The sequence below is a fragment of the Tachyglossus aculeatus genome, chromosome X4 (genome assembly GCF_015852505.1).
Source record: "Tachyglossus aculeatus isolate mTacAcu1 chromosome X4, mTacAcu1.pri, whole genome shotgun sequence".
In the NCBI taxonomy this organism is placed as follows: Eukaryota; Metazoa; Chordata; class Mammalia; order Monotremata; family Tachyglossidae; genus Tachyglossus; species Tachyglossus aculeatus.
In genome coordinates, this window is record NC_052098.1 from 47232442 (window position 1) to 47260291 (window position 27850).

The window sequence follows — 27850 nt, forward strand, 5'->3', positions numbered from 1 at the left end:
TTTTAGGATAGGGGAGACATGGACATGTTTGAAAGCAGTGGGGGGAAAAGCTACTGGAGAGTCAACAGTTGAAGATGGCTGTTAGGGAAGAAGGGAGGGGGCGAGTGTTTTGATAAGGTGCAAAGAAATAGGGTCAGGTGCAGAGGTGGAGGGATTGGATTTTGAGAGGAGGCAGGAGATCTCCTCCAAAGATATTGCCGGGAAAGATGGAAGAGATGAGGAGGGGGGAGGGGCAGGGGAGATTTTAGGGAGATCATTCCTGATAGTGTCAATTTTCTCAACAAAGTAGGTGGTCAGGTCATTAGGGTCCATGGATGGGGAGATGGGGGCAGGGGGTTTGAGGAGGGAGTTAACGTCTGGAATAACTGGTGTGGGCATGGGTGTCAATAAGGATGAAGAAATGTCTTTGCTGGGCAGAGGATAGGGCAAGGTTAGACTTGAAATGGATGAAGTCGGCCTGATGTCTAGATTTCCACCAGCAGCGCCCTGCAGCTCGTACACAAGAGCACAGGAGATAGACCGTGGAGGTGATTCAGGACTGTGGGTTAGTGGTATGAGATCAACGAAAGTATAGGGGAGCGAGTTGAGAGGGTGGTGTTGAGAACGTCAATTTGGTCATCAAGGGAAGGTTGTTTGGGTATGGAGGATAAATGGGGCATGATCAGTTGAGAAAATTGGATGGGGTGAAAAAAAGTGGAGGTCTATAGGGGGAACAACACAGATTTGCCGGGAGGATGCGTGTGGGAGAGCTGGCAGGTGAGGGGGTTGTCAGAGGGATTTCAGAGGCATGATTTTAGACTGTGCAGTGGCTCGAGATGATGAGATAGGGTGTGCGTCCAAGTTGGTTAGTGGGTGAGTTGGGGTGAAGCAGGAGGTCAGGGGAGTTGAGGAGTGATAGAAAGTGGTCAGCAGAAGGGTCGTTAGGAACATCTGTGTGGATATTGAAGCCCCCAAGGATCAATTTAGGGATAGAGAGAGAAGGAATGTGAGAAAGGAATCAAAATGGTTCAAAAAATTTGAGGTGGGACCTGGGGGGCGGTAGATGCCCATTACTAGATTCTGGAATGGGTGGTAAAGGCAGATGATATGGGCTTCAAAGGGTTGGGGGGGAGGTGGAATGGTGCGGAAGCGGCATTGAGGTGTGAGAAGGAAGCCAACACCTCCTCCTTTCCCAGTGAGTCTGGGGGAGTGGGTAAAGATGAGACCCTTTCTGGAGAGCCCGTGTCATCTGGGGAGAGCCATGTTTCAGTGATGGCAAGGAGGTGTAGTGACTGGGTTAGGAATAGGTCAAGGATAAAGGGAAGCTTCCCCATGATGGAGCAGGGGTTCCACAGGCCACGCTTGGTTGAGGCTGGGTTGGGGGGTTCTGGGGAAAGGGACAGTGTGATGGGTGGGGAGGGGGTTGATGTGAGTGAGTTGATGGCCAATGCAGGGGGAGGGGGTTGAGGGGTGGCCCTGGGTCAGGATTGTGGGGGTGAGGGATTGGGTGGAGGATGGGGAGGTGGAAGTGTAATGGGAAGGGAAGACTGGGATGGGTTTACTGAAAGTAGGGGCTTGAACGGTTGTGGTATGGTCACTGAAGTTTAAGAGTTTTAGGTGAGGTAAAAGACAGCAATAACTACTTAATCCGGCGATGCCCTGAGGAGATGGTTGAACTGTCCTTGAGTCTTTGAGAGTGAAGAGGCCAGTGTCTGATGGGTAAAAGGGCTGGGTTCTCCTCTCTTCTCTTCTCTTCTCCCTTCCCTTCCCTTCTCTTCTCTCTTCTCTTCTCTCTTCTCTTCTATCTTCTCTCTTCTCTTTTCTCTTCTCTTAAAAGGCCCAGGAAAAGGGCTGGGTTGGTGTGAAGGTAGGAGAAAATGCTGGGTTGGGGTGAAGACAGGCAGCTGTTGATATGTAGAAATCTGGGCCTTTGTCACCTGGGGGTTAGGCAACCACACCCTGATCTGTGTTCTCCATTGAGGAATCAGACCCAACTGCAGGGAAAGGGGGAAGATAAAGAAATGGACGCGTCTTGGCTGCAGCAGATCAGAAACGAAATTTCAGAGTCCTGGTGGGCAGGCGGGCCGATGACCTGGTCCGGCTGGGTCCGCTTGGCCGAGCGATCTCGGTATCCTCGGGCGGGTCTCTGTGCCGGTTTGTGGGCCCTCAGCGGAGAGATCTCAGTGTCCTTGGGCAGGTCTCTGTCCCGGTCAATGGTCGATGCCTGCACGCTGAAGTCTCTGCTAGGCTCAGCAGTTCTGAGGGCCAAAACATGGGGGGCTTGCTGGCTGTATCCGTGGCAGACTCGGAGCCAGTCAGAAGCCACCACAGGCAGAAGTGCAGCCGATTCTGTTATTACTTTGGGCCAGAGTGAATCACTTGGCAGCCCAGGACCTCAACGGAGTTTTCCGTGGCAGAATATGTAAAGAGAATGGGTCCCAGTAGGATCCCCGAACAGCAACTGTTGGATCTGGAATGGGGCACCTAAAAGCAAGGAGGACAGAGGAAACAATGCGGCCACCTAACTCAATGTTGGCGGATAATGAAGTAATCAGACCAGTCCGCAACACTGCAATCAAGAAAGGAGTAGCTCTTAGTGAGCAGAAGCTGTGAGAGAATTGTGAGACTTTATAGGTCACATCTCCTCCACGAGGCCTTCCCCAATTAAGCCTTCTTTCTCCCGCGTGCTGCCCCTTTTGTGTTGTCTATACACTTGAATTTGTGACTATTTGATATTTGCCCCACCCCCAACCCTACAGCACTTAAGCATATCTCTAAATCATATATTAGAAATTATTTCTATTAATGTCTTTCCCCTTCTAGACTGTAAACTCGTTATGGTCAGGGGGCATGTCTGCTAATTCTGCTGTATTGTACTCTCCCAAATGCTTTTAGTACAGTGCTCTGCACATAGTGTTCAGGAAATCCCATTAATTGGTTGATTGACTTTAAAGAGACAAATATGAAAACAGTAAGCACTCCTAATAGTAAACACATCAGTACCACAAAGAATAATCTGTATTAGTGCGTCATATGTTCAGAATTGGCATTGGCCATTTCAGTCACATTTGATTCCCCGGGTAAATGTCTGTTAATGGTGTCATCTTCAAATACAGAAGCCAACTGGTGGGCGTGTGTGTGTGTACATGCATAACCTCATAACCCTTGTGCCACCACCCTATTGGTGGGAAAGGTCAGGTCCACTCCCTTAAGAGAATCCACCTGATATTCCACTCAAATCCCCATCCAGAAACGTGGGGTCCCTGCTAGGTGGGAGTTCTCTGGACATGTCCACTCCAGAAGCAGAAATAAATATGGTTTTTGGATTACTAAGGTCCCTGCTCCAGTACCTCAGAGAACACTTTAAGGTAATGTAACTACAGGAAACCCCAAGTCTCAGCCCAGGATTACTGGTAGGCCCCTGGCCTGGAAGCAATCAATGACACAGATCCTGCATTCCCATCACTGATCCCTAAATCGGACACAGGTCCTAGCATACAAGTCAGTCCTTAGGAAGCAGTCCCATGTCTCCCCAGGCAATAACTAGTAACTCACTAGGCCAGCGCTTAGAACAGTGCTTTGCACATAGTAAGTGCTCAACGAGTACCATCATTATTATTATTATTATTATTATTATTAAAGTGTTGACTCCCTCACCCATCATCTCAGGGTTGGGCAGGGTAGGGCGAGGGGTGTCCCACCTACCATTGTTTGTGAAAGCATTCATAGCCGAAACAGCCTCTTGCAAATTCTACCCGGCCTTTCCTCAATCAATCCGCGGTATTTATTGAGGGCCTACTGTGTGCAGAGCAGTGTACTAAGTGCTTGGGAGGGAACAAGAAAGCAAGTAGACACAATCCCTGCCCTCAAGGAGTTTACGATTTGGAGAAAGCTTACAGTCCTGCTCCTTTCAGTGAGTTCCATCTAGCTGATTCCAATTTCCTTGGCCTGACTCACTTTTCCTTTCAATGTAGAGTTCTCCTAGTCCCTCTTCTTTTCTCAAGACTATTGCTATCATGGTTGGCACCCCAATAAACTTCACTGTCCCTGACTCATAGTGCGGTGGATGTTGTGCAAATCAGTGGGTGTGTCTGAGAACCAGGTCAAACACAGGTGAGGACCCAATTCATTCACTCATTCACTCAACCGTATTTACTGAGCGCTTACTGTGTGCAGAGCACTGTACTAAGCACTTGGGAAGTACAGATCGACAACACATAGAGACGGTCCCTACCCAACAACGGGCTCACAGTCTAGAAGGGGGAGACAGACAACAAAACAAGTAGACAGGTGAATTAAGCCGATTAATTGTCTTCAGAAATACTTGGGTCTCAAAATCCATTTTGACCCATACGTTGTCCACCGACCCCGCCCACATTTACGAATTCAAAAAGGTCTGATCTGACCAGCATGAGTCAGTCCCTGCACCCACCCGCCCCTCTGCCCCAATGCAGATTTCCACGAAATCCAAATAACACTGGAATCAAAGGGAGAGGCAGAGTGGAAATTTCCTTCTAGGCCACTGTCTTATTCTTGCGCTGATCTCCTTTAGGGCCTGAGCTTGTGGCAGGATTTCCGATCAGAGTTGGCGCACAGCAAATGGGGTCCTACGAATGTGTACAGAGAAGCAGCGTGGCTCAGTGGAAAGAGCCCGGACTTTGGAGTCAGTGCTCACGGGTTCAAATCCCCGCTCCGCCAACTGTCAGCTGTGGGACTTTGGGCAAGTCACTTCTCTGGGCCTCAGTTACCTCATCTGGAAAATGGGGATTAAGACTGTGAGCCCCCCGTGGGACAACCTGATCACCTTGTAACCTCCCCCGCGCTTAGAAAAGTGCTTTGCACATAGTAAGCGCTTAACAAATACCATCATTATTTATTATTACACGAACAACGGTGTCCCTGAGTACGTGAACATTGGTATCCCCGCAAAAGTTTCTCATTCTGGGGATGATGTGGATGGGATATTGGAAATCTAAACTCTGACTGGGTTGGAACACATTCTGCCCTCTACCATCCCCTTTCGTGACCACCTCAGGCCCCAGGGGAATGTCATAATATGTCTGTGGAAGGGAAGGTGGCGGGAGCAGGGTTGATTTGGGCCTGGAAGCCTACTGCATCCATCTCCTTCACAGGACGGAGCAGTCTCTGCACAGTCGAAGGCGCTCCTGGAACAGCAATTCCAGGCTTTTGGGTCCGCTTCTGTCGTTGCCGCTTCCTATTTGTTGTGTCAAATCTGATCATTCAGAGGCTTAATGAGAGAAGAACAAGTATGGAGAGAGAAGGAAGTCACATGTTGCACATAATCTTTGAGCTGTGCCTTAGAACAAGAATATATCAGACTTGATGCCAAACCTGATCAGCTTTAAGTTTCTGTTAAGGAGGCACTGCTGAGAACTAGGAAAGGGGTTGGTTTCTTAGGTTCCTGGGGGAATCCAAGTTCCTACAAATGCAGATAAAAGCTAAAATATTTACTGTGAAAGGAAGGACATAAAGCCTGGTGAAGACTGCCCAGGGATTTAGTTAGCCTCACAGAGCCAAGGTTTCCACTTGACCCGTTTTGTGGGAGATACTATAGGGGCTGGTCTCCCAGAAAGGGATGCAGTTGGGGGATAACCCAATCAGTGATCTAGAAGAGTTGGCTGGCCCTCAGCTTTGTGCTCATGAATGAGCGCCAAGCTGCTGTGGGGTGCTGTTGGCCTTTGTCCATTTTTGAGAGAGGGAATCCAGGTGTCAGGTGAGTTGGAGAGATAGACCAGGGAGATATCAGTTATGTGATTTTGGTATTGAGGCTTTACCGTGGGGAGGAGATAGTTGGAGTGTAGTGATTCCTCTAGACTGTGAGCCCGTTGTTGGGTAGGGACCGTCTCTGTATGTTGCCAACCTGTACTTCCCAAGCGCTTAGTACAGTGCTCTGCACACAGTAAAGGTTCAATAAATACGATTGAATGAATGAATAAAGCATTCCTGCTTGGGGAATCCCCTACATCTAGGGATCTGGGCACCTTTGAAGCTACTGGAAAATGCTACTAATCCAGGACTCTCTCATGAACAGCTGGAAAGTGTCCCTTGCTCAGTCGGGTTGACCCTAACTACAGTATTTCACTGCACAACTATCCTTCACCTGGCCAAGTCCTGAGAGAATAAGTACCACCGACACGAGGCCGGGCATCACCTAGCCGTCCTAATACGAAATTCCATCCTTAGCTTCTAAAACAGCTTCTCCCCTGCCTGCTAACCTGAAGCCGCAATCGTCAGTAGACGGCATAAGAGCTGCCATCGGCAATGCCGTCTGTTAGGGAATGCTGAGTAATTGCTTGCAGTTGCCACTCTGGAAGAAGAAGAGCTAGGGGCTTAACTGAAACCAGTCTTTTTCAGGTTTAGACCTGACCCTTTTTGCCACCATCGAGGCAGCCGTCTTAATTCACAGTTCAGTGTTTGTAATTACAGGCATTTGCCCTCTTTGTCAAAGCAAAGGAAGTTCCTTCATGGACCGGCGGCCCTTCCTCCAACAGTAGAGGAGTGTCATGGAAATGTTGCAGACAGAGATTTAAGGACCGAACCAGCATTCATAAACACGTAGCTGCACTACACACCAGCGACATTTTTCAGCAGACTGCCTCAGTTTTAAAGCAACTGGCTGATGAGACTGGCTCTTCAAGAAGCTGTGTTTCTGCAGGCGAGATAAATCAGCCAAGTGAACCCCTCAGGTCTGCTAGCCGTGAGGTGTCCATCGGGATTCCTGACCTAGGCTGCGTTACCTCTGATGAACTGACAAGGTAAGAAATTGCCCTTTTCTTCTTGATTTTAATCTTAGAAGAGCTAGCTCCCGTGACCTTGGGGGGCCTCAAGATGCAGTCACCTAATTCAACCCTGAAAACTTCAGCTGTTTTCAGAACATACCTAGCAGCCATATCAAAATGGTTTTGTCACCAAAGGCCAGCCTGCACAAGTGGGCTTGCCCTGGCCTCTGAAAGTTAAATAATGATTATAATTGTGGTATTTGTTAAGTGTTTACTCTGTGCTACACACTGTACTAAGCACCAGGGTAGATACAAGAAAACCAAGATGGGACACAGTCCCAGTCCCCCACAGGGCTCACAGTCTAAGAGGGAGGGAGGACAGGTATTTATTTAATCCCCATTTTACGGAGGAGAAAATTGAGGCCCAGAGAAGTCAGGTGACTTGCCCATGGTCACAGAGCAGGTATCTGGCAGAGCCAGAATTAGAACCCAGGTCCTCTGACTCAGGCTTGTGCCTGGGATTTTGGAATTATGCTAGACCAGGGCAGGCAGAAAGTTGCAAAGACACAATGCTGTCCCTTTAGGTGAAGCTCCTTGCCCCCCTCTCCCCAATGCTGCTCCACAAATGAGCTTCCTTACTCTGAATGCAGGAGCCCTGAAGGAGGTCGTAACCCATTTTCAGTTCAGGATGCTGAAAAAGGCTCTGCTTTTGTTCACTTGATTATTTCCCTACCTTCAAAGCTTTATTAAAATCCCAACTCCTCCAAGAGGCCTTCCCCAACCAAGTCCTCATTTCCTCTACGCTCGTGCCACCCTTGCACTTGGATTTGTATTCTCTTATCTTCCCCTCAGCAACGATGTGCATAACTGTAATGTATTTTAATGTCCATCCTCCCCAGACTGTAAACTCTTTGCGAGCAGGGAACGTGTCTCCCAAATCTGTTATATTGTACTTTCCCAAGGACTCAGTACGGCACTCTGCATACATTAAGTGCTCAATAGATACGATTGATTGATTACTTGTTCAGTAGAGGCCCCTCTGCCCAGGGAATGGTAGATAGTGGGGAACATTTGGGAGCAGGAATCATTTCATTTGACACTCCCCCATTCTCTCCTCCCCCCTGCCCCACCAACACATACACACTCAGCCCAGCCTTTAATAATAATAATAATGATGGCATTTGTTAAGTGCTTACTATGTGCAAGGCACCGTTCTAAGCGCTGGGGAGGATACAAGGTGATCAGGTTGCTCACAGTCTTAATCCCCATTTTGCAGATGAGGTAACTGAGGCACAGAGAAGTTGTGACTTGCCCAAAGTCACACAGCTGACAAGCGGCGGAGCCGAGATTGGAACCCATGACCTCTGACTCCCAAGCCCGTGCTCTTTCCACTGAGCCACGCTGCTTCCAACAGTGCCTTTCCACTTCCAGAGGAACTGGAAGCTGGTGGGCAGAGGACATTGCCAAGCGTAAGGTGGTAGTGAAGACAGTAGCCCAGCAGCAGCAACCTCAGCCGGCATCTTGTGGTGTTCCAGGCAAGGCTGCAAAACTAATTGGTGGTGGTTTCTCGCCTCTGAAGGCAATATCGATAAACGGAGAGAAGGCGAAGTGGCCCGATCCCTCTCCAGATTGCTTAGCTAAGAAAACGTTCCAAATTCCGAAGAATATGGCCTGATTTAGAGGCTGAACACATCTTTGCAAAATTGAACCATTAAATTAACCAAGCACATTTTGCTGTGTCCTCCTAGGTTTAGGAGGAGGTGTCGGTTTAGGAGGAGGTGTCGGTTTCCTTCTCGCCCCCCAATGTCGCTTTCGCACTATCCCTCCTCCCCCTTCCCTTTCCTTCCCTTCCTTTGAAGCCCACATTATTCGCCTCTACCACCCCCTCCAGATTCTTGTAGCCGTCATCTACCGCCCTCCGGGCCCCACTTCCAACTTCTTTAACGACTTTGACCCCTTCCTCACCTTCCTTCTCTCCTTCTCCATGCCCACTCTGATCCTCGGAGACTTCAATATCCACATGGATATCCCTAACGACTCCTCTGCCGCCCGCCTTCTATCTCTCCTTGACGCTGCCAACCTCTTCCTCCACCCCACCTCGCCCACTCACCAACTTGGTCATACCCTCGACCTCATCATCTCCTACCGCTGCGCTGTGTCCACCCTCACCAACTCTAATCCCTCTCTCTGATCATAATCTTCTCACCTGCCTCCTCACTCACACTCCTTTCCCCTGTAAATCCGTATTACTCCCTCACAGAGATCTCCGCTCTCTGGACCCCACCCATCTTTCGGAGCGCCTCACACCCCACCTCGCCGCCCTCTCCTCTCTACCCAGTCTTGATGATCAGATTACTGCTCTCAACTCTACCCTTTCCACTCAGCTAGACTCGCTCGCTCCCCTTTCCCTTCACCGCTCTCGCACCACTAACCCACAGCCCTGGAGCACTGCCACTGTCCGCCTCCTTCGCTCTTATGCTCGAGCTGCCAAACGCTGCAGGCGAAAGTCTAAACACCATGCCAACCTCGTTCACTTCAAGTTTATCCTTTCCTGCCTTAACTCAGCCCTCTCTTCTGCCAGACAAAACTATTTCTCCTCCCTTATTGACACCCATGCCCATCACCCCCGCCAGCTCTTCCGTACATTCAACTCCCTTCTCAGGCCCCCGGTTCCTCCCCCTCCTCCTTCCCTCACCCCCAACGATCTGGCCTCCTGCTTCATTAACAAAATTAAATCCATCAGGTCCGACCTCCCCAAAGTCTCTTCCCCCCTTTCTCCAACCCCCCGGCTCTCAACACTCTCTGCTACTCTCCCATCCTTCCCAGCGGTATCCTCAGAGGAACTCTCCTCCCTCCTCTCAAATGCTACTCCGGCCACCTGTGCCTCTGACCCCATTCCCTCTCATCTTATGAAATCTCTCGCTCCATCCCTTCTCCCCTCCTTAACTTCCATCTTCAACCGCTCACTCTCCACTGGTTCCTTCCCCTCTGCCTTCAAACATGCCCATGTCTCTCCCATCCTAAAAAAACCCTCTCTTGACCCCACCTCACCTTCTAGTTATCGCCCCATCTCCCTCCTACCATTCCTTTCCAAACTCCTTGAACGAGTTGTCTACACGCGCTGCCTAGAATTCCTCAACAACAACTCTCTCCTCGACCCCCTCCAGTCTGGCTTCCGTCCCCTTCATTCCACGGAAACTGCGCTCTCAAAGGTCACCAATGACCTCCTGCTTGCCAAATCCAACGGCTCCTAGTCTGTCCTAATCCTCCTCGACCTCTCAGCTGCCTTTGACACTGTGGACCACCCCCTTCTCCTCAACACGTTATCTGACCTTGGCTTCACAGACTCCGTCCTCTCCTGGTTCTCCTCTTATCTCTCCGGTCGTTCTTTCTCAGTCTCTTTTGCAGGCTCCTCCTCCCCCTCCCATCCTCTTACTGTGGGGGTTCCCCAAGGTTCAGTTCTCGGTCCCCTTCTGTTCTCAATCTACACTCACTCCCTTGGTGACCTCATTCGCTCCCATGGCTTCAACTATCATCTCTACGCTGATGACACCCAGATCTACATCTCTGCCCCTGCTCTCTCCCCCTCCCTCCAGGCTCGCATCTCCTCCTGCCTTCAGGACATCTCCATCTGGATGTCCGCCCGCCACCTAAAGCTCAACATGTCGAAGACTGAGCTCCTTGTCTTCCCTCCCAAACCTTGTCCTCTCCCTGACTTTCCCATCTCTGTTGACGGCACTATCATCCTTCCCGTCTCACAAGCCCGCAACCTTGGTGTCATCCTCGACTCCGCTCTCTCATTCACCCCTCACATCCAAGCCGTCACCAAAACCTGCCGGTCTCAGCTCCGCAACATTGCCAAGATCCGCCCTTTCCTCTCCATCCAAACCGCTACCCTGCTCATTCAAGCTCTCATCCTATCCCGTCTGGACTACTGCACCAGCCTTCTCTCTGATCTCCCATCCTCGTGTCTCTCTCCACTTCAATCCATACTTCATGCTGCTGCCCGGATTATCTTTGTCCAGAAGCGCTCTGGACATATTACTCCCCTCCTCAAAAACCTCCAATGGCTACCGATCAATCTGCGCATCAGGCAGAAACTCCTCACCCTGGGCTTCAAGGCTGTCCATCACCTCGCCCCCTCCTACCTCGTCTCCCTTCTCTCCTTCTCCAGCCCAGCCTGCACCCTCCGCTCCTCCGCCACTAACCTCCTCACCGTACCTCGTTCTCGCCTGTCCCGCCATCGACCCCCGGCCCACGTCATCCCCCGGGCCTGGAATGCCCTCCCTCTGCCCATCCGCCAAGCTAGCTCTCTTCCTCCCTTCAAGGCCCTGCTGAGAGCTCACCTCCTCCAGGAGGCCTTCCCAGACTGAGCCCCTTCTTTCCCCTCCCCCTCGTCCCCCTCTCCATCCCCCCGTCTTACCTCCTTCCCTTCCCCACAGCACCTGTATGTATGTATATATGGTTGTACATATTTATTACTCTATTTATTTATGTATTTATTTATTTTACTTGTACATTTCTTTCCTACTTATTTTATTTTGTTGGTATGTTTGGTTCTGTTCTCTGTCTCCCCCTTTTAGACTGTGAGCCCACTATTGGGTAGGGACTGTCTCTATGTGATGCCAATTTGTACTTCCCAAGCGCTTAGTACAGTGCTCTGCACATAGTAAGCGCTCAATAAATACGATTGATTGATTGATTGATAGGATGTGGTTTAACAACCCCTCCAGTTCTCAAAGGGGCCACACACAGAGATCCTGCTTTGCAACAGGTCTCTATATGTTGCCAACTTATACTTCCCAAGCGCTTAGTACAGTGCTCTGCAGACAGCGCTCAATAAATACTATTGATTGATTGATTGAAGTGCCCCACTGGCCCCTCAGTGCCAGGGTTCACCATCACAGCATAATCCAGAATCAGTCAATCAATCAATGTTATTTGTTGACCACTTACTGTGTGTGGAGCACTGTACTAAGCGCATGGGAGGCTACAGTGTAACAGAGTTGGTAGACACATTTCCTGCCCACAAAGAACTTGCAGTCTAGAGGGGGAGACAGACAATAAACCAAAATACAGATATGTGCATAAGTGCTGTGGGACTATGGGGGTGGGGGTGAATGTCAAGTTCTTAAAGGGTACAGATCCAAGTGCATAAACAGTGCAGAAGAGAGGGGGAGTAGGGGAAATGAGGGTATGATAGACGCCTGGTAGAGTAGAGATTCCCCATCTTTAAATGAACAGCAAACCCCTTGCACAAAACAGTATAACTCTGACACAATGCAGGGTTTTCTTCCCCTTCCCTAATCTCCACTGTCCATATCCCCCCCGCCCACAGGGACAGTTATGAAGGCACAGTGGCCCCCAAAATTAACCAGAGTTCAAAAGAATTCAGTTTACAGCTTAGAATTTATCCTTTGTCCGGGCAGAAGAATCCTCTTATTCTCTTGGCTGTCCTCCAATCAGGAGTCTTTGCAAATTGCTGTTAAATTCTAAGTTACTTTTCAAATTACTTTTGAATGTATCCAATATATGCTTTTCTCAGTGATGGTAAACAGCTAGATTTTGTTTGCTTTATGAGGATAGCTGCCCTGGCCTACTCTTCATTAGCCAATACTCCCATTTTAATACATATATTTTATTTTTAATACTTAATTGGCATTGTATGCACTCATTAGTGCAGCCAGTAGGCTAAAAGTTGAGGTAATAATAATAACGATGGTGTTTGTTAAGCGCTTACTATGTGCAAAGCACTGTTCTAAGTGCTGGAAGCCACTAGAAGATGATGTAAAGTCTAAAGTGAGGCTGTTATACCAGGATACCCTATTTGCGAGCAGTGACAGCTGTGACTAGTGTGTTTTGTTGATGTAAAATCAATCAATCAGTGGTATTTATTGAGGGCTTACGGTGTGCTGTGAATAATCTCAGTTTTGTATGATACTGGGCTCGGTAGCAAATTAGGACCTTGTGAAGGATCGTTGACTTTCATATCACTGGGAGACTGTTAGTGCAAGGTATATACACGAGACCTTCCCCAACTAATTTCTCATCTCCCAGTCCTACAGTGTGACACACAACTTCAGCACTTCTGTGCCGCCTGAGCACTTGGGTATCCACCCCCTTATCCCTCTAGTATTTATGTAAATATTTTTGTACTCTAATACTTGATCCTTTCGATCATTTACTTTAGTATCTGTCTTCCCCGGTAGATTGTTAGCTTTTTGAGGGCAAAGACAATGTCTAATTCTGTTGTATTCTCCCGAGCGCCTAGTACATCACTCTGCACACGGTAAATATGCAGTAAAATGTGTGCAGCAGTGTACTGAACAGTAGAAGCAGCGTGGCATAGTGGAAAGAGCATGGGCTTGGGAGTCGGGGTCATGAGTTCTAATCCCGCCTCTGCCACTTGTCAGCTGTGTGACTTTGGGCAAGTCATTTCACTTCTCTGTGCCTGAGTTTCCTCATCTGTAAAATGGGGATTAAGACTGTGAACCCCCCGTGGGGCAAACTGATCACCTTGTAACTTCCCCAGCGCTTAGAAGGCACATAGTAAGCACTTAACAAATACCATCATTATTATTATTATCATTTTCTAGTGAGTAAATATTTCCTTTAGGTCAAGGGTTGGAACCAGTGCTCACTGGACCAACTCAGGCTCTTCATGAGATCAGAGGTGGCTCTTCAGCATGTGTACTCACTCAGTGGACAACTTGTACTTCCCAAGCGCTTAGTACAGTGCTCCGCACACAGTAAGCGTTCAATAAATACGATTGAATGAGTGGACAGACTCAAAACCATGAGGATGACACCATTACCTTCTCCCTTCATGGCCTAGTGGATAGATCATGGGCCTAGGAAGCAGAAGAACGTGGGTTCTAATCCTGACTCTGACACTTGTCTGCTGTGTGACCTTGGGCAAGTCACTTAACTTCTCTATGCCTCAGTTACCTCATCTGTAAAATGGGGATTAAGACTGAGCCCTTTGGACTTTGTCCAACCTGATTAGCTTTTATCTACCCTAGCACGTAGAACGGTGTTTGGCACATAGAAAGCGCTTAACAGGTACCATCACCACTATTAGGTCCAGTAAGTTTTCAGCCAAACTACAGGTCCACACTTCTTGGAGATCAGCTAGGTCTGTATTTCAACCTGTATTTCAACATGTGCAGGACTTCTCCCAACCCCCTAGGATCAGGAGGTGAGCTGCAGAATGGTAGGGAGCGGGGTGCCCCGGGTCATCACACACCTTGGGGTCGGGATTTGCCACTGTTCAATTGATATCATTCCATTTACCAGGCAGTCTGAGGTAGGTTTGGACACGTTTTGTTTGCTGGCACTGGTCCCCAAGCTTTGCAGAAGTCTCCTCCACCTGAAAATAGGCTCTAAGACTCATCAGAGGTTTGAAATGAAACATTTATGAAAAAAATATCTTAAGGAATGTGTGTCTCTTTTAACGGAATTTTTCATTTCAAATCCTTGATGTATTTTACATAATGGAATCAATGTGCTGGTCTGATCAGTATAGAATTTAAACCCAGCCACAAAATAGAGCCTCTGCTGTCTTCACTCCTTTTAATCAATTGTATTTACTGAGCACGTACTATGTGCAAAGCACTGTACTAAGCATCTGGGAGAGTACAATATAACAGAGTTGATAGACACGATCCCTACCCATAAGGAACTTGAGAACAGAGAACCGATTGTTTGACTTTCCTAATTTTCGGTAGCTCTGAGCAAATAATAATATAAAAATATTAATTGTGTTATTCATTAAGCATTTACTATTTGCCAAGCACTGTACTAAGCACTGGGTATAATCCACATAATCAGGTTGGACAGTTCCTGTCCCACATGAGAGAAATCTAAAATGAAGAGAGAACAGACATTTCATAGATCCGTATTTTATAAACGAGGAAGCTGAGGCACAGAAAAGTTAAGTGACGTGCCCAAAGTCACAGAGCAGGCAAGGATTTGGAGTCTTCTGTCTCCCGAGTTTGTGCTCTTTCCACTCCTAATCGAATGAAATCGATAGCTTCACCTTACCTATATCAGTGAACATTTAACAAGTTACGAATCAGCTTCCGCTTCATTCAGGCTCAGACTGGGTGTGCAGTTTTAACTTTCGATTTTGTGATCTGGTGACTAAAATCCTCTTCACATTTCATTTCCCTTTTGCAGTGCAGATGGCAATAATCAAGGAGAGGTGCTGTTATTTTATTGTTACTGTGAAGTAAAGGATCCTGAGCAGATATATGCCTGGCAAAAGACTTTGTGCCAGTGTCTGCACCTCACAGGAAAGGTAAGTCTCATGGTTGCTATTTTCCTACATCCTCTTTAGACCCAATTGTCACGGTCTTCCCTTTTCTATTGTCCCAGGAATAGCGGTATCAAGCAACTCTAGTCATCTGCTGCTCTACCAATAAGCTGCTGCCTGTGGCACTCAGCAATTCTCATAGGAGGTCCTTCCTGGAAGAAGTCAATTAGCTCTCAGAAAATCATATTCCCCTGCTCCCTGCACTACTCCCTTGAAATAAAAGCCCTCTGAAGCTGAAACAGCTTCTTCCTCCTTCCTTCCTCCACAGGCAAATTTCTGTTCTCTAGTCCTTGAAACAGAGATAGAGAAGCTGATATTGTAATGATGATGGTAACTGCAGTTCTCCCAAGATGGTCCTTTCAGCAGTTTGACTGGTTTAGGCCTCCGATGTTTTGAGACCTACTTTGTCTTTGCTTTCAGCTGGCAGGGTTGAGGGGGAGGGAGGGGGAGAGAGAATCAGATAAGGAATGTAAGCTTCAAGAGGGCAGCAACTCTTTTTTCTATGGTCTGGACAGCTCCTATCAGTCTGCAATGGTAACTAATCTGGGGTGATTGGGGTGGTTAAAAAAAAATTCCACCTCCCTCAACAGGCCTTCCCAGATTCATTCCCTTCTCCCAAATCCTATCAGCTTAGTAGTCAAAGTTTAATTTAGTTAGGATTTTTTTTTTAATGAAAAAGACCAGATCCCATTAATGTCTATTCCAGGAACCACTCCAAGAACTAAATAGATTTCCTGTCCAGAAAATGTCCTGGCAGATTATTAGCATTCAGAGTGATGGAGGTGGGGGGGATTGGATACTTAGGGAATAACCAGGGAAAATCACATGTGTGATCAGTTTAAATTGCCCAGTGAAACGTGGATCCAGTTTTGACCTTTGGGTTTTAAAGAGCAAGGTGGTGGCAATTCCCCTCTGCGGTGTGCACTGTGGCAGCTTTGGCTTTTTTTTCTGCCTGAAAGCAGGTCTCAAGAGTCTTCCTCGTCACTGTTTTTGACAGCCTGGCACTTGGCCAGGGAAAGCCAGGCAGTTTCTTGTTCATTTATAATGCCCTCAATAATGGGAGTCGGCTTTTACGATTCTGTACTGGCTCCTGGTGTCACAGTGATCGGAGACTATATTTTCAGCTTTCCGCTTTCTGTACTGCTAGGTCACAGTGTCATGGGGAATAGAATGGTAATTAGACTTTGTTACTTCACCGAAATGAGAAAGCAATGAGTCTACTTGCTTTCTCAGGTTAGAGGAGGTAACTCAGCTGATCTCTTCATCTTAGCCTGCCAAAGCATGTATTATTTCTTGGGCTGGATACTCTAATTGATTTGGGAGGCGTTTCAAGTAACTCACTTCCTAGATGTTGATTCCCTGAATCAAATTCTTGGATTGCCCAGAATCTTCACAAGTAGCATTGAGACAAGACCTACTCGAAGCATTTCCCAAACTCTTTTCTCCGTTCCCCTTAACCTCACATGCACTTGTGCAATGCTATAAAAGTGTATCCGCTCACCTCCCTCTGGGTGGGGAGGGAGAATGTCTCCTAGGGTTATGTCATCAGTAGTGGTGGTTTCTGACTGAAGAACCACTTTGGACATCTCGTGTGGTTCACAGGACCAGAAAGGTCCTGAAATAGTTGGCTAATGTGGGCGGTAATGACTGCAGTGGTCACTGAGGTGGCTACCATGACAATCACCTGCTGGTGATTGAGGTGTGAAAACACAGCATCAGCACTAAGCCACAGTCCCTTTGGCCATAAATGGGCTTTGTATGTGAAGTTCTTGCATACACCTGTTCACTTATTGTGTCCACTGACCCAGGAGAAACATGGTCGGCAGGGATGAGAGCAAGCGAGTGATCCCCTCGCCTTACCTCCTTCCCCTCCCCACAACACCTGTATATATGTATATATGTTTGTACACATTTATTACTCTATTTTAGTTGTAGATATTTATTCTGTTTTTTTTATTTTGTTAATATGTTTTGTTCTCTGTCCTCCGCCTTCTAGAGTGTGAGCCCACTGTTGGGTAGGGACCGTCTCTATATGTTGCTAACTTGTACTTCCCAAGCGCTTAGTACAGTGCTCTGCACACAGTAAGTGCTCAATAAATACGATTGAATGAATGAATGCCACACAGATCCCTGTCACTTGAATCAATTCCTACCCACAGGTCCTGAGTCTTCACCGCTGAACCGAGGCTCGTCCATTGTTTACGACAGACTCCATATTCTGAAATGACAATCCAAAAGCTGTAAACCAGACCATTGACAGATTGCCAAAAAAATGATTACTAATTTTAAAACTATTCTTTCTCTTCCCCCCCTCCCAACTTTTTTTTTTGTCTTTCAGGTGCGAATTGCTACTGAAGGAATAAATGGAACGGTGGGTGGCAGCAAAATAGCAACCAGTCTTTATGTGGAGGCGATGCTCTCCTATCCCTTGTTTAAAAATATCTTAAGTAAAGAAGATTTCAAGGTAAAAGAAACTGGAATAAAAGCCCTTTTAATTGTTCCCGCTTCTCGGCCATTTGTCTCCTCTAAAGTGGATTTCGGTACTGATTGTTTCAGTCGGCATCCCAGTGATAGACTTGTTGTTCTTGAAGTTTGTAAAGTACCCCCGTTATTCCTGATCCTCTAGGTTTCAGTACCCTAAACACATTCCAAAAGCATCCACTTTATTCTGGGCACAAACCTGAGCCCTAAGTGAATCCTTAGTTGGCCAGCAGCATGCTAAAAAAAACCTTTCCCATCCATGTAGAAAGCTAGATATCCACTCCCTCCAGGTGCTGCATAACCTTTTAACAAACAAGACGATTTATTGATTTGTTTTATATATCTGTAAAATGAGCCAACTGCTTGTGACTCATCACCAAGACCACTGCAGGTATTTAAAAAACATATGTGACTCGCATTTTTTACCCAGGAACCGATAAATATTTTTGTCGGTTTTCTCCATCAAGATGTAAACTCCTTGTGGCCTGGGAATACGTCTTATTTCTGTTGTACCTTCCCAAATACTTAGTACAGCCCTTTGCACCTAGTGGGTGATCAATCAGTACTATGTATTAAGTGCTTACTGTGTGCAGAGCACCGTACTAAGTGAATTGGGAGAGTGCGGTGCAACAGAGTTGGTAGGCATGTTCCCTGTCCACAAGGAGCAATTAAGAAGCAGCATGGTGTGATGGAAAGAGCACAGGTGCAAGAGTTAGGGGACTTGGATTCTAATCTCAGCTCCACCACTTGTGTGTTGTGTGACCTTGGGCAAGACACTTCATTTCTCTGTGCCTCAGTTTCCTCATCTGTAAAATGGGGATTAAATCCGACTCCGACTTAGACTGTGAGGCCCATGGGGACTGTGTCTGACCTTATTGATTTGTTTCTACCTCAGTGCTTAGAACAGTGCTTGACACATAGTAAGTGTTTAACAAATACCATCTAAAAAAAGAAGCAGCTCACAGTCTGGAGGGGCAAATATAGAGGCATCAGAAGACGCTTACTGCTAGGAGGCAGGAAAGCACTTTATATTCTGATTCTGTTACTTTTTTGTGTGTGTGTTTGGTTCTTTGTTTTTGTTTTTTTCACGTAGACCAGCAAAGGAGGAGCCTACTGTTTTCCAAACCTTCGAGTTGGAGTATTTGAAGAAATTGTGCCCATGGGTATTAGTTCCAACAAGATCTCCTACAAAGAACCTGGTATGCTTAGTTCATGAAAATTCGAATGCGAATAGAGAAGCAAATTGGGAAGCAAAACACTCCAGTCAGTGGGCCTCGTGGGGATATATTTTGATAGAAAGCTTCTTGGCACAGGAGATTTGGGTAGGTCAGAATGCAGGCATCTTAACAAACTTTATCAGGAGCTGCTTGGTACTTGGAAGTTTTCACCTCAGGAGGGTCAGTTTTATCCTCATCGGTAGCATTTGAAGCAGCAAAAATAGTTTTATGGCTCAGATTCTTGCACTTAGCTTTTGAAAGTGAACTGTAGGGTATTAGTTCATTAGCAGAACACCTGAATAAGAAGAGCATTGTAGAATGTCAGGACTTAGAGCAGGGCTGATGGCCTGCAGAATTATTTATAGTTACATTCGAATAGGCCTGTAGGAAGGCATATTCTTTAGATGCCAAAAAAATGTTTATCGTGATTCGGAACCACCAGGAAAAGAGGTTTTAGAGAAATGAGGCCCAAGAAACACATCGTCAGCCTAAAGTCGCTGATTTTTGGTGAGAGATGTCAGAGTGATCCTTGGAATACAGACTTCCTCTAATGTAGCGGGAATTTACCAGGGTCCCAGTTTCAGTAGACCACCCTCTTGAGAGTCCAGAGTGTTCACGATAGGCTTCCCTCGCTCATGCTCGGCCTATTCAAGTTTGGTTGGGAGCCGCTAGCTGAGTCAGGTGGCTCCCTGGATTTTTTGTGGGTTGGACTTTATTGAACCACCCCTCCAAGGCAAAGGAGTGAGGCTCAGCTCCTTATTGGAAATAGTGTGGCTGAGGCACTCCCTATCAGCCCCATCTTTTCTAACCCTGATTGCTGAGAAGGTGTGGAGAGGGTTCTGACTCCACCCACTCAGCCGGCAGCCTAGGGGCAAGGTATAGCCGGGACCTGCGCTACTTGCTCCATCCACCTCCTGAGGCCCCAGAGGGTCTGGAGCAGGAATTCCCTACCGCTTTCAGAGGCCCTTTTTTATATTTCCCAACCTTATAAACTGTCCAGAGGGACAAGGGATCCCTGCCACTCCAGAAAGGTGTCAAGATGGCCAGTGGAATTCCCTGCCTTGGCTTTGTTTGGCCCAGGGATGATCGCTCCTTGTCACAGTTATGAGGAGTTAAAGGAGTAGGGCAGTTGTACAAAGACTGTGAGGTGCAGATGTTGGCAAAGAGCCGTCTGGCAAACCTATACCCTCTCCAGTTCTCCAGCTCCTCCACCTCCCTGCAATGACTTCCCTGCGCACTGATGATAAGCCAGGCATCCTGGGGCTTGGAGTCCCTAAGTGGCAGCTCTGTGTTTTTGCTTTGCCTCCAATCACCCGGTGCCTGGCCAGATGAGTGGAAGGCCACAACCTTTCTCAAATGTACTTCTTCCTGGCAGGAAGTGGGGAGTCCAGGTGACGAGAATTGGGCCTACCCTATTTTAGACGCGCACTGAAGAACTTGAGGCTAAATGACTGGTTGGGAGGGTTGTGATTACCAAAGCCAGGTAAGTTTGTAGGTGCAACTGGAAAATACAGATTTGAGAGATTCAGGCAGAAGGGTCCAGGACAGCTGATTTTTTTTTTCCACAACGAGAAGAGGGTTTATTATTTTTAGAATTTTTAGCCGTATTTTTTGATATGGTTTTAGGAGTCCATTTATCGCCGGGTGAATTTCATAAGGAAGTAGAAAAGTATTTATCTCGGGCTAATCAAGAGCAAAATGACACCATTTTATTGGACTGCAGAAACTTTTATGAAAGCAAAATAGTAAGTTTGGTTGACTTTATTTTTGGAGTGTGCTGTTTTATGTTCAGTGAAATGGATTTACTCTTTCTGAATTGGTGCATGTTTTCAAGGAGGAAACCTGCTCACTGACCTTGCCCATGTTAGGAAGTCAGTTTTGACTTTTTGTGGCTGCTGTCCAAGCACATGATATTCCAACTGCATTTAGATGAGTTGGCGGCATCTACAGCAGTTTCAGGTAAAATACAAGATCCTGAACTCAGGACTTGGTAAGAAAGTAAGGGTGAGTCTGCCTTTGAAATCTCTTGTGTCCAACTGTGCTTGTTTCCTCCTGTTCAGTGAGCCCTTATATTTGCCTTATATTTGCCCTTTTCCCCATTTTTTTAAGAAGGCTCCCCTTTAAACTCTGAGCAGAGGGAGACAGCACACTGAACATTGTGGGACACACAGCTTCCTCATCTCAGCATTCAGCATCTTAGAAAAGAAAAGCAGTTGACTGGACTAAGCCTGTAATTAAAGAAATAATGCTGTCAAGGGGAAGAACTAACGCCAACTGCTCCCTTGCCCAGTCCCAGGGTCTCTCTCTCTCTCTCTCTCTCTCCCCCGTATCACCCCTCCACCACCACCTCTCTCTAGTTTGCTTCTTTCAGCCACATCTTTCTGTCATTTGGCTATCACTTGCTGTTTTAGGGACATTTCCGGTGCTGCCTGGCTCCAGACATAAGGAAGTTCAGTTATTTCCCCAGCTATGTGGATAAAAACCTAGAACTTTTTAAAGACAAGCGAGTGTTGATGTACTGTACTGGAGGAATCCGTTGTGAAAAGGGCTCAGCCTACCTCAAAGCTAAGGTGAGCTATCATTCGTGGAACCCATAGGACTGTGGGGGTAAGGAAGATATTATGGAGAGGGCTTAGGGCCCCCGGCGGGTAGGCGGAGTGCTTATATTGCTTCCATTCGGGGACCAGTGGCCGCACGAGAGGTAGGGAGCCCGGTGTCTGTGAACCTGGTAAATTGAAGAGTGTTAAGGAGTTGGGTTGCCCCAGTTCCAGTACCCAGTACAGAAGGGAAGCTTCTGTGTTTGAGCCAGGGACCAAATAAGAATCCCTTCTAAACTGTGAGCCCGTTGTTGGGTAGGGACCGTCTCTATATGCTGCCGACTTGTACTTCCCAAGTGCTTAGTTCAGTACTCTGCACACAGCGCTCAATAAATACGATTGAATGAAATAATAATCATAATTAAGGATTTAACTTTTCTTCGCCTTCCCTCTTTCCCCTCCTCGTCCCCTCTCCCCTGGTTCACTGAATGTTGACTAAGGAACACACAGGTGTGGGAGGAAGTGACCATCGATAATGTGGTAATGCAGAATTGTGGGGTCACGGGTTGAAATAATACTTTGAAGACCAATCAATCAGTGGTGTTTTTGAGCACCTACTGTGTGCAGAGCACTGTACTAAGCGCTTGGGAGAGTGCAGTACCACGGAGTTGTATACCAGGTTTCATCACAACAGAAGAATGAGTTAGCGAGGGCACATACAGTTACCACTCCTGGCCTTTTTGTTGGTGGCATTTGGCCACACTCTTTTCATGGCGGCATTTTTACTGCACCCAAGGACTGGCAAAGAAGGGCTTACCCTTACTAGAAATGCAGGTTTGCTTGGGTTCTTTTCACCCAAGTTGTCATCCCTGTGCCCCTCTTCCCCCGCCCCCGCCATCTGGCATTTCTGGGGCTATGTCAGGAGGTAAAACCTCTATCAGGTCTTGTAGCAATATTTGAGATTTCCCATTAAGTTGTGCATTTCTGTTCCATTTTGATTTTACCATCTAGGGAGTTTGCAAGGAAGTGTACCAGCTGAAAGGCGGCATCCACAAATACCTGGAAGAGTTTCCAGATGGCTTCTACAGAGGGAAATTGTTTGTTTTTGATGAACGTTATGCTCTCTCTTCCAGTAATGACATAGTTTCAGGTAGGTCCATCCACTGCTTCCCACAGCCCCCATATGTGGATAGTCATGTACAATCCTGCCAGACCGGTCTTTCAGTTGAGTATTGATTCCTGTACCCAAAGAAGAGATGGATATGTGGGCCACCCAGCTCCATAGACTTGGTGGCCCCCACCAACAGGGCCTGGGTTCAAGAAGAACTTATCATGAAAGTTATACCAGGGCATTAGCATTATAGCAGTGTGTTAGCATTTTAGACCATTTTTGGTTTCCTTCCCATGTGTCCTAGTTTTATAATTAGCAATTTAGTTATTTCTACCATAATGTGTTTTCATTACACAGTTGGGCTCTAACACGATGGAAGCATGTTCTTCTCACAACCTGGTCTCTTCTGGGTATAGTAATAATAATGTGATGTGTGTTAAATGCTTACTGTGTGCCAAGCACTGTACTGAGCCTTAGGGTAGACACAAAATAATCAGGTTGGAAACAATCCCTCGTCCCACATCGGGCTTGCAGTCTTAAGTAGGAGAGAGAACCAATATGGAAACTTCATTTTACAGATGAGGAAACTGAGACACAGAGAAGTAAAGTGGCTTATCCACGGTTACACGTCAGGCAAGTGATGGAGCCAGAATTAGAGCGCAACTCCTCTCACTCCCGGTCCAGTCACTTTCCAATAGGCCACACTGCTTTCTGGTACAGTCCACCAGTTGGTACAGATAGATTTGATGTAGAAAAAACCAGTTGTGTGTATGGCAAAACCTACTTAGCCTCTGTCATATTCTTTCTATACTATACAGTATTTTGTGTTTGTGTGTTTGCAGATTTCCAGTAAAATAACAATGGCAAGGGTATAAAGTATCCTGCTGGTGGTAGACCTAGCAATAATGTTTGTATCGAAAAACGTCAGTTATGGTGGTATCTTAGAACCATCCATCCCCTAACCCATTCATTCCCATTCAGTCCCTGGTTACTGTCTTGTGATTTTCCCATAACACAAGGTTCTTGGAGAACACAACCCTGAGAAGTGTAAACCTGGATGTATTCCTGGCTACAGCAAATGATAACTGGGAGTTGAAGTGGAATCCTTAGCATCAGCCTGAATTTGGGGCCCAAACTGTTGGGGGGGGTGGGGGGGGAATGGAGAGGGAGAGCAAATGGCCTAAGTGCTCCAAGAGTAAGGCCAATATCAATATTGCATAGAAATTTAAGGCAATTGACTTTGCTCTACTCCATTTGCAACATCTCAGGATGAACGAAGATCTGGGTAGCAGCCAAGACTCTGGGATTCTAAGTTGCTCATTTTCACTGTTTATGGGCTTTCATCCGTTGGAAATTTTTAAACAGCAGGTGGACGCCCATCTGGAATATTTTTGAAACAATCCTGCATGGTGATCGCTGCTCAGTGGTCTCCATATTCTAAAGCAAGTTTTCAACTTTTTTTTTTAAACTGCACAATGCCCTATTGCCCTACATCACCGTGGCTCAGTGGAAGGAGCACAGGCTTTGGAGTCAGAGGTCATGGGTTCAAATCCCGGCTCCGCCACTTGTCAGCTGTGTGACTTTGGGCAAGTCGCTTCACTTCTCTGGGCCTCAGTTACCTCATCTGGAAAATGGGGATGAAGACTGGGAGCCCCCCGTGGGACAACCTGATCACCTTGTAACGTCCCCAGCGCTTAGAACAGTGCTTTGCACATAATAAGCGCTTAATAAATACCATAATTATTATTATTATTATTACTTCCACTTCCTTTCTCGCCCCAACTAACCGGCCCCTGCACGGCTCTGGGAGGGAGGGGGGTCAAAACAGAAAGCGTGAACCCAACACCCCTGAGTTGTGGTGCTCTGAGAAGAGTGAAGTGGCATTTTTTGCCACAACTTCTCCCTTCCTCCCTGCCCCAGAAGTTTGGATCCTGCTTAGTGACGGCTCCACAAATTCTTTGAGACCTTTCATATGAGAAACACCGTTCCGTGGAAAACGCAAATGTTCCGCATGATGTGACGGGACGGAACGGATTGACGTGACGGGAACCTCTCACGTCAATTTAATCCTGAGGTCTGACAATGGTCATAGAATGACCGGGTCTGTACAAGTTACTTAGGTCAGACGCAGTCCCTGTCCCATATGGGGCTCACAGTCTGAGTAGGCGGGAGAACAGGTATTTACATCTGAGAAAATTCAGGCACAGAAAAGTTAAGTGACTTGCCCAAGGTCACACAGCAAGCAATTGGCAGAAGGGAATTAGAACCCAGGTCCTCTGACTCTTTACCATGCTCTTTCTTCTAAGCCATAGTACTTAGTGCAATCAGTTGGATATGAAGGAGGAGGGAGGGGTGTAATATGGCATAAAAGCTACTGGTTAGGGCACTCAGACTGAGGGTGAGTGGGTATCGTGATGGGGTGGGGGGTTAATAGGTGGGGGCAGAGGAAAGCAAACTGCCGGTGGTCTCAAAAACCAGTGAAGAAATACGAACATTAATGAGCCACACCCAGCAAAAGACCCCGTTAATCAGTTCCAAAGCCCTCCTCTGACTCTCCGGTTTCCTATCAAACTCTCCAACTCGTTCTTCGTTCTGCCCAAACCAATCTTCCGGCTGGATCTTGCTCTTGCCTCTCCCACCTCTGTCCCCTCACTCAAATTGTTCCATCTCTCCCCGTCAACCCCAAAGACCACAACCTCTGTCACCTTCAAAGCCCTCCTAAAATCCCACCTTCACCAACAAGCCTTCCCTGATTAACTCCCGACTAGTCACATCAGTTCATCAGCCACCTTGAGCACTTCTGTATTTATTTCTTTACACCCCCCCTTCCTCACTTACGTAGGTATGTGTATTCGATTGACTGTACAGTGAGTTTATTCTGATTACCCCCTTCATAAATAATTCATTAGTATAAGCTCTTTGTAAGCAAAGAACATACCTCCCGCCTCTGGTTTATTGTTTCAGGCACTTAGTATAGGGCATTGCATTCAGCAGGTGTTCAATACATACCTTCTGTACTATCACTACTGAGGACATTCGGAGGAGGCCAGTCTCGGAGTCCTAGGAGAAGTCCCGAGAGCCATAGGGAGCAAGATCCAGAAAGAAGGCTTAAGCATCCCTCCACTCAGGACCCAAGTCTCAGGAGAGTGACCAAGGACTGTCTGCACTGAGTGTTACCCAGGGTGTGAATGCTAAGGGCTTGGACTGATCGGGATCTGACCTTCAGGAGAAGGGCCCAGGACCATCTGCACTTGAAGGTGCAAGGTGTGAATGCCAGAGAGCTTATGCTTTTTTTTTTTTCCTCTCCCTCTCTCTCCCTCTCTCCCTTTCCCAACTGTTTCTCAAGAGCCTGTCTCCCATCTACTCTAAATCTGTCCCCCTCAACGAGATAATCAGGTTGGCCACAGTCCCTTTCCCATATGGGGCTTACAGTCGAGGTAGGGAGGAAACCGAGATACAGAAAAGTGAAGTGATTTGCCCAAGCTCACGCAGCAGGCAAGTGGCAGAGCTGAGATTAGAATCTAAATCCCTTTACTCCCAGGCCCCTGCTCTTTCCATTAGGCCACGCTACTAGCAGGCAAATTAAATCTATCTTTGACAACTGCTTGCTGACTGGTCAGGGTGTCTTTCAGCACTTGATTTACTCTTATAATGTCCCTGGAAAAAGCACTAAGGGAACATTATCATTTATCTACTCTGAGGCAGCAATCTCAGGATAGAGCATTTAGGCAACTGCTCTTTTGATACTAGAGGTGAATCTCTGCTTATTTATTTTCAGTGGGTGTATTTTTTTTTTCATTTTTCAACTCCTAAATGTTGTGTTCCTTCTGAGTGGTGAGTTTATAGGTTAAAAAATTCACTCGTGTTGTCATTCCTGTGTGTGCGTGCACACACACACACATTCTTGTTGTCAGCCCTGAGGGGTCTCCTCATTAGCGAGAGTTCAGCCATATCCCAATCCGGCGGGGCCCCTGCGTAGGAGTAACAGATGTGTGTATGGGAGAATGTCTTGGCCTTTTTCACGTGTAACCATGACTTTCCTCTCCTCTCCAGAGTGCAGATACTGTGGAACGCAGTGGGACCAGTATAAACTTTGCTCCACTGTACCTTGCCACCAGCTTGTCCTGACCTGCTTTCAGTGCACAGAGAAAGGTCTTACAGCTTGTTGTCCTGTTTGTCAGGAAAAAGGAGTCCACCTCGCTTTAAGTCCTACTAAGAAAGTTTTCAAAGAAGAATGTGAATGCACAGCCAAAAGGCTCCGCATACCAACTGAACCCCTACAGTAAAGAAGAGCCTTTTTGATGATGAAAATAATCAGCTTGATAAAGCCAGGTATCAATTCTGTATTTTTCAGGTCTCACCTGAGTGCTAATGATCTTAACATTTTTCCTGTAGAAAACTTGATTTTAAGTCTCTACTCCCAAAGAAGTTCCCAGCTTTGGAAATAGGGGAGAAGGAAAGAAACAATCAATAGTAGTGGTATTTGTGAAGCACTTACTACGTGCCAAGCAGTGTAGTGAGCGCTGTCGTAGATACAAGATAATCAGGTCAGATACTGTGTCCCACACAGGACTCACAGTCTAAGTATTTAATCCCCATTTTATAGATGAGGAGACTGAGGCACAGAGGAGTGAAGTGTCTTGCCTGGATTAGAACCTAATCTTTCCACTAGGCAACACTGCTTCTCCAGTAGCCTTTCTGGCTGTAGAAATTGCCACACAGCAAACTGTAACAGCTAATTCTAGTGCACGGAACCTGTAATCTTAGGAATGCTCGATTATACCTTGGTCCATCACTGGAATCAACTCTGGCAAACATTAGCTAGCAACCTCTTGCACCGGTGCATCGCTCTGCATTACTGGAAAGCCTTCAGGGAACTCACAGCCCAGTTGTCTTGTTCCAACATGAATAGGAGACTTCACATCATAACCAAATCTTTGTGAGCCCAAACTAGTATCCTGAGGGTGAAACTTCCGGCTTAAAAATGTTGCAGAAACCCTGGGGTGTTTGTTTTTTTTTAATCAAAACAACCTGTTTAATTTCTGAAAGATGAATCTTTCCATTTCCACGGTGCCCAGAACAGTGCACTGAATGTTCATCTTATGGACGGTAGTGAACACTAAACACCTGTCTCGTGTTTTGAGGAGGACCGGGGCCCATTTTTATTGGAGGGCTAAGAGCTGATTTGTAGTGGCCCCAAATAAATCCCCCATTTTGGTTCACAACAGCAAAATGACAAAACTATTGCTGCATGACTGTCACCAAAAGAAAAAAAAATGCTAGGTCCATGAAGCAGTAAACATGGCCCAGAATAACCTAATTCTAGCTTTAGCCAAACAAATTTATACTCAACTCCTGGATCCTTCACTGATGTAAGTTGCATTTCTTAAAAAAAAAAAACAAAACCTAAACCCCCCCCAGATGACCTATTTATCTGAGACCCATTGTTCAGGTTTTAGTGGGGATCCAAG

General features: G+C 46.8%; 1 protein-coding gene across 2 annotated transcripts in view; it reads left to right on the forward strand.

Annotated features, from left to right (window-relative positions):
• The window catches only part of TSTD2 (thiosulfate sulfurtransferase like domain containing 2), a 78571-nt gene extending 51706 nt beyond the window's left edge, over positions 1-26865 (forward strand). For both annotated transcript variants that reach the window (XM_038769783.1, XM_038769782.1), the window contains 8 exons: positions 6427-6755; positions 14898-15018; positions 17372-17497; positions 18608-18713; positions 20358-20476; positions 21143-21301; positions 22280-22418; positions 26433-26865. In XM_038769783.1, coding sequence (XP_038625711.1) covers positions 6427-6755; positions 14898-15018; positions 17372-17497; positions 18608-18713; positions 20358-20476; positions 21143-21301; positions 22280-22418; positions 26433-26665 — 1332 coding nt within the window. In that variant the 3' untranslated portion in view covers positions 26666-26865. The remainder of the gene's footprint in view (positions 1-6426; positions 6756-14897; positions 15019-17371; positions 17498-18607; positions 18714-20357; positions 20477-21142; positions 21302-22279; positions 22419-26432) is intronic.
• Positions 26866-27850: the final 985 nt, after the last annotated feature.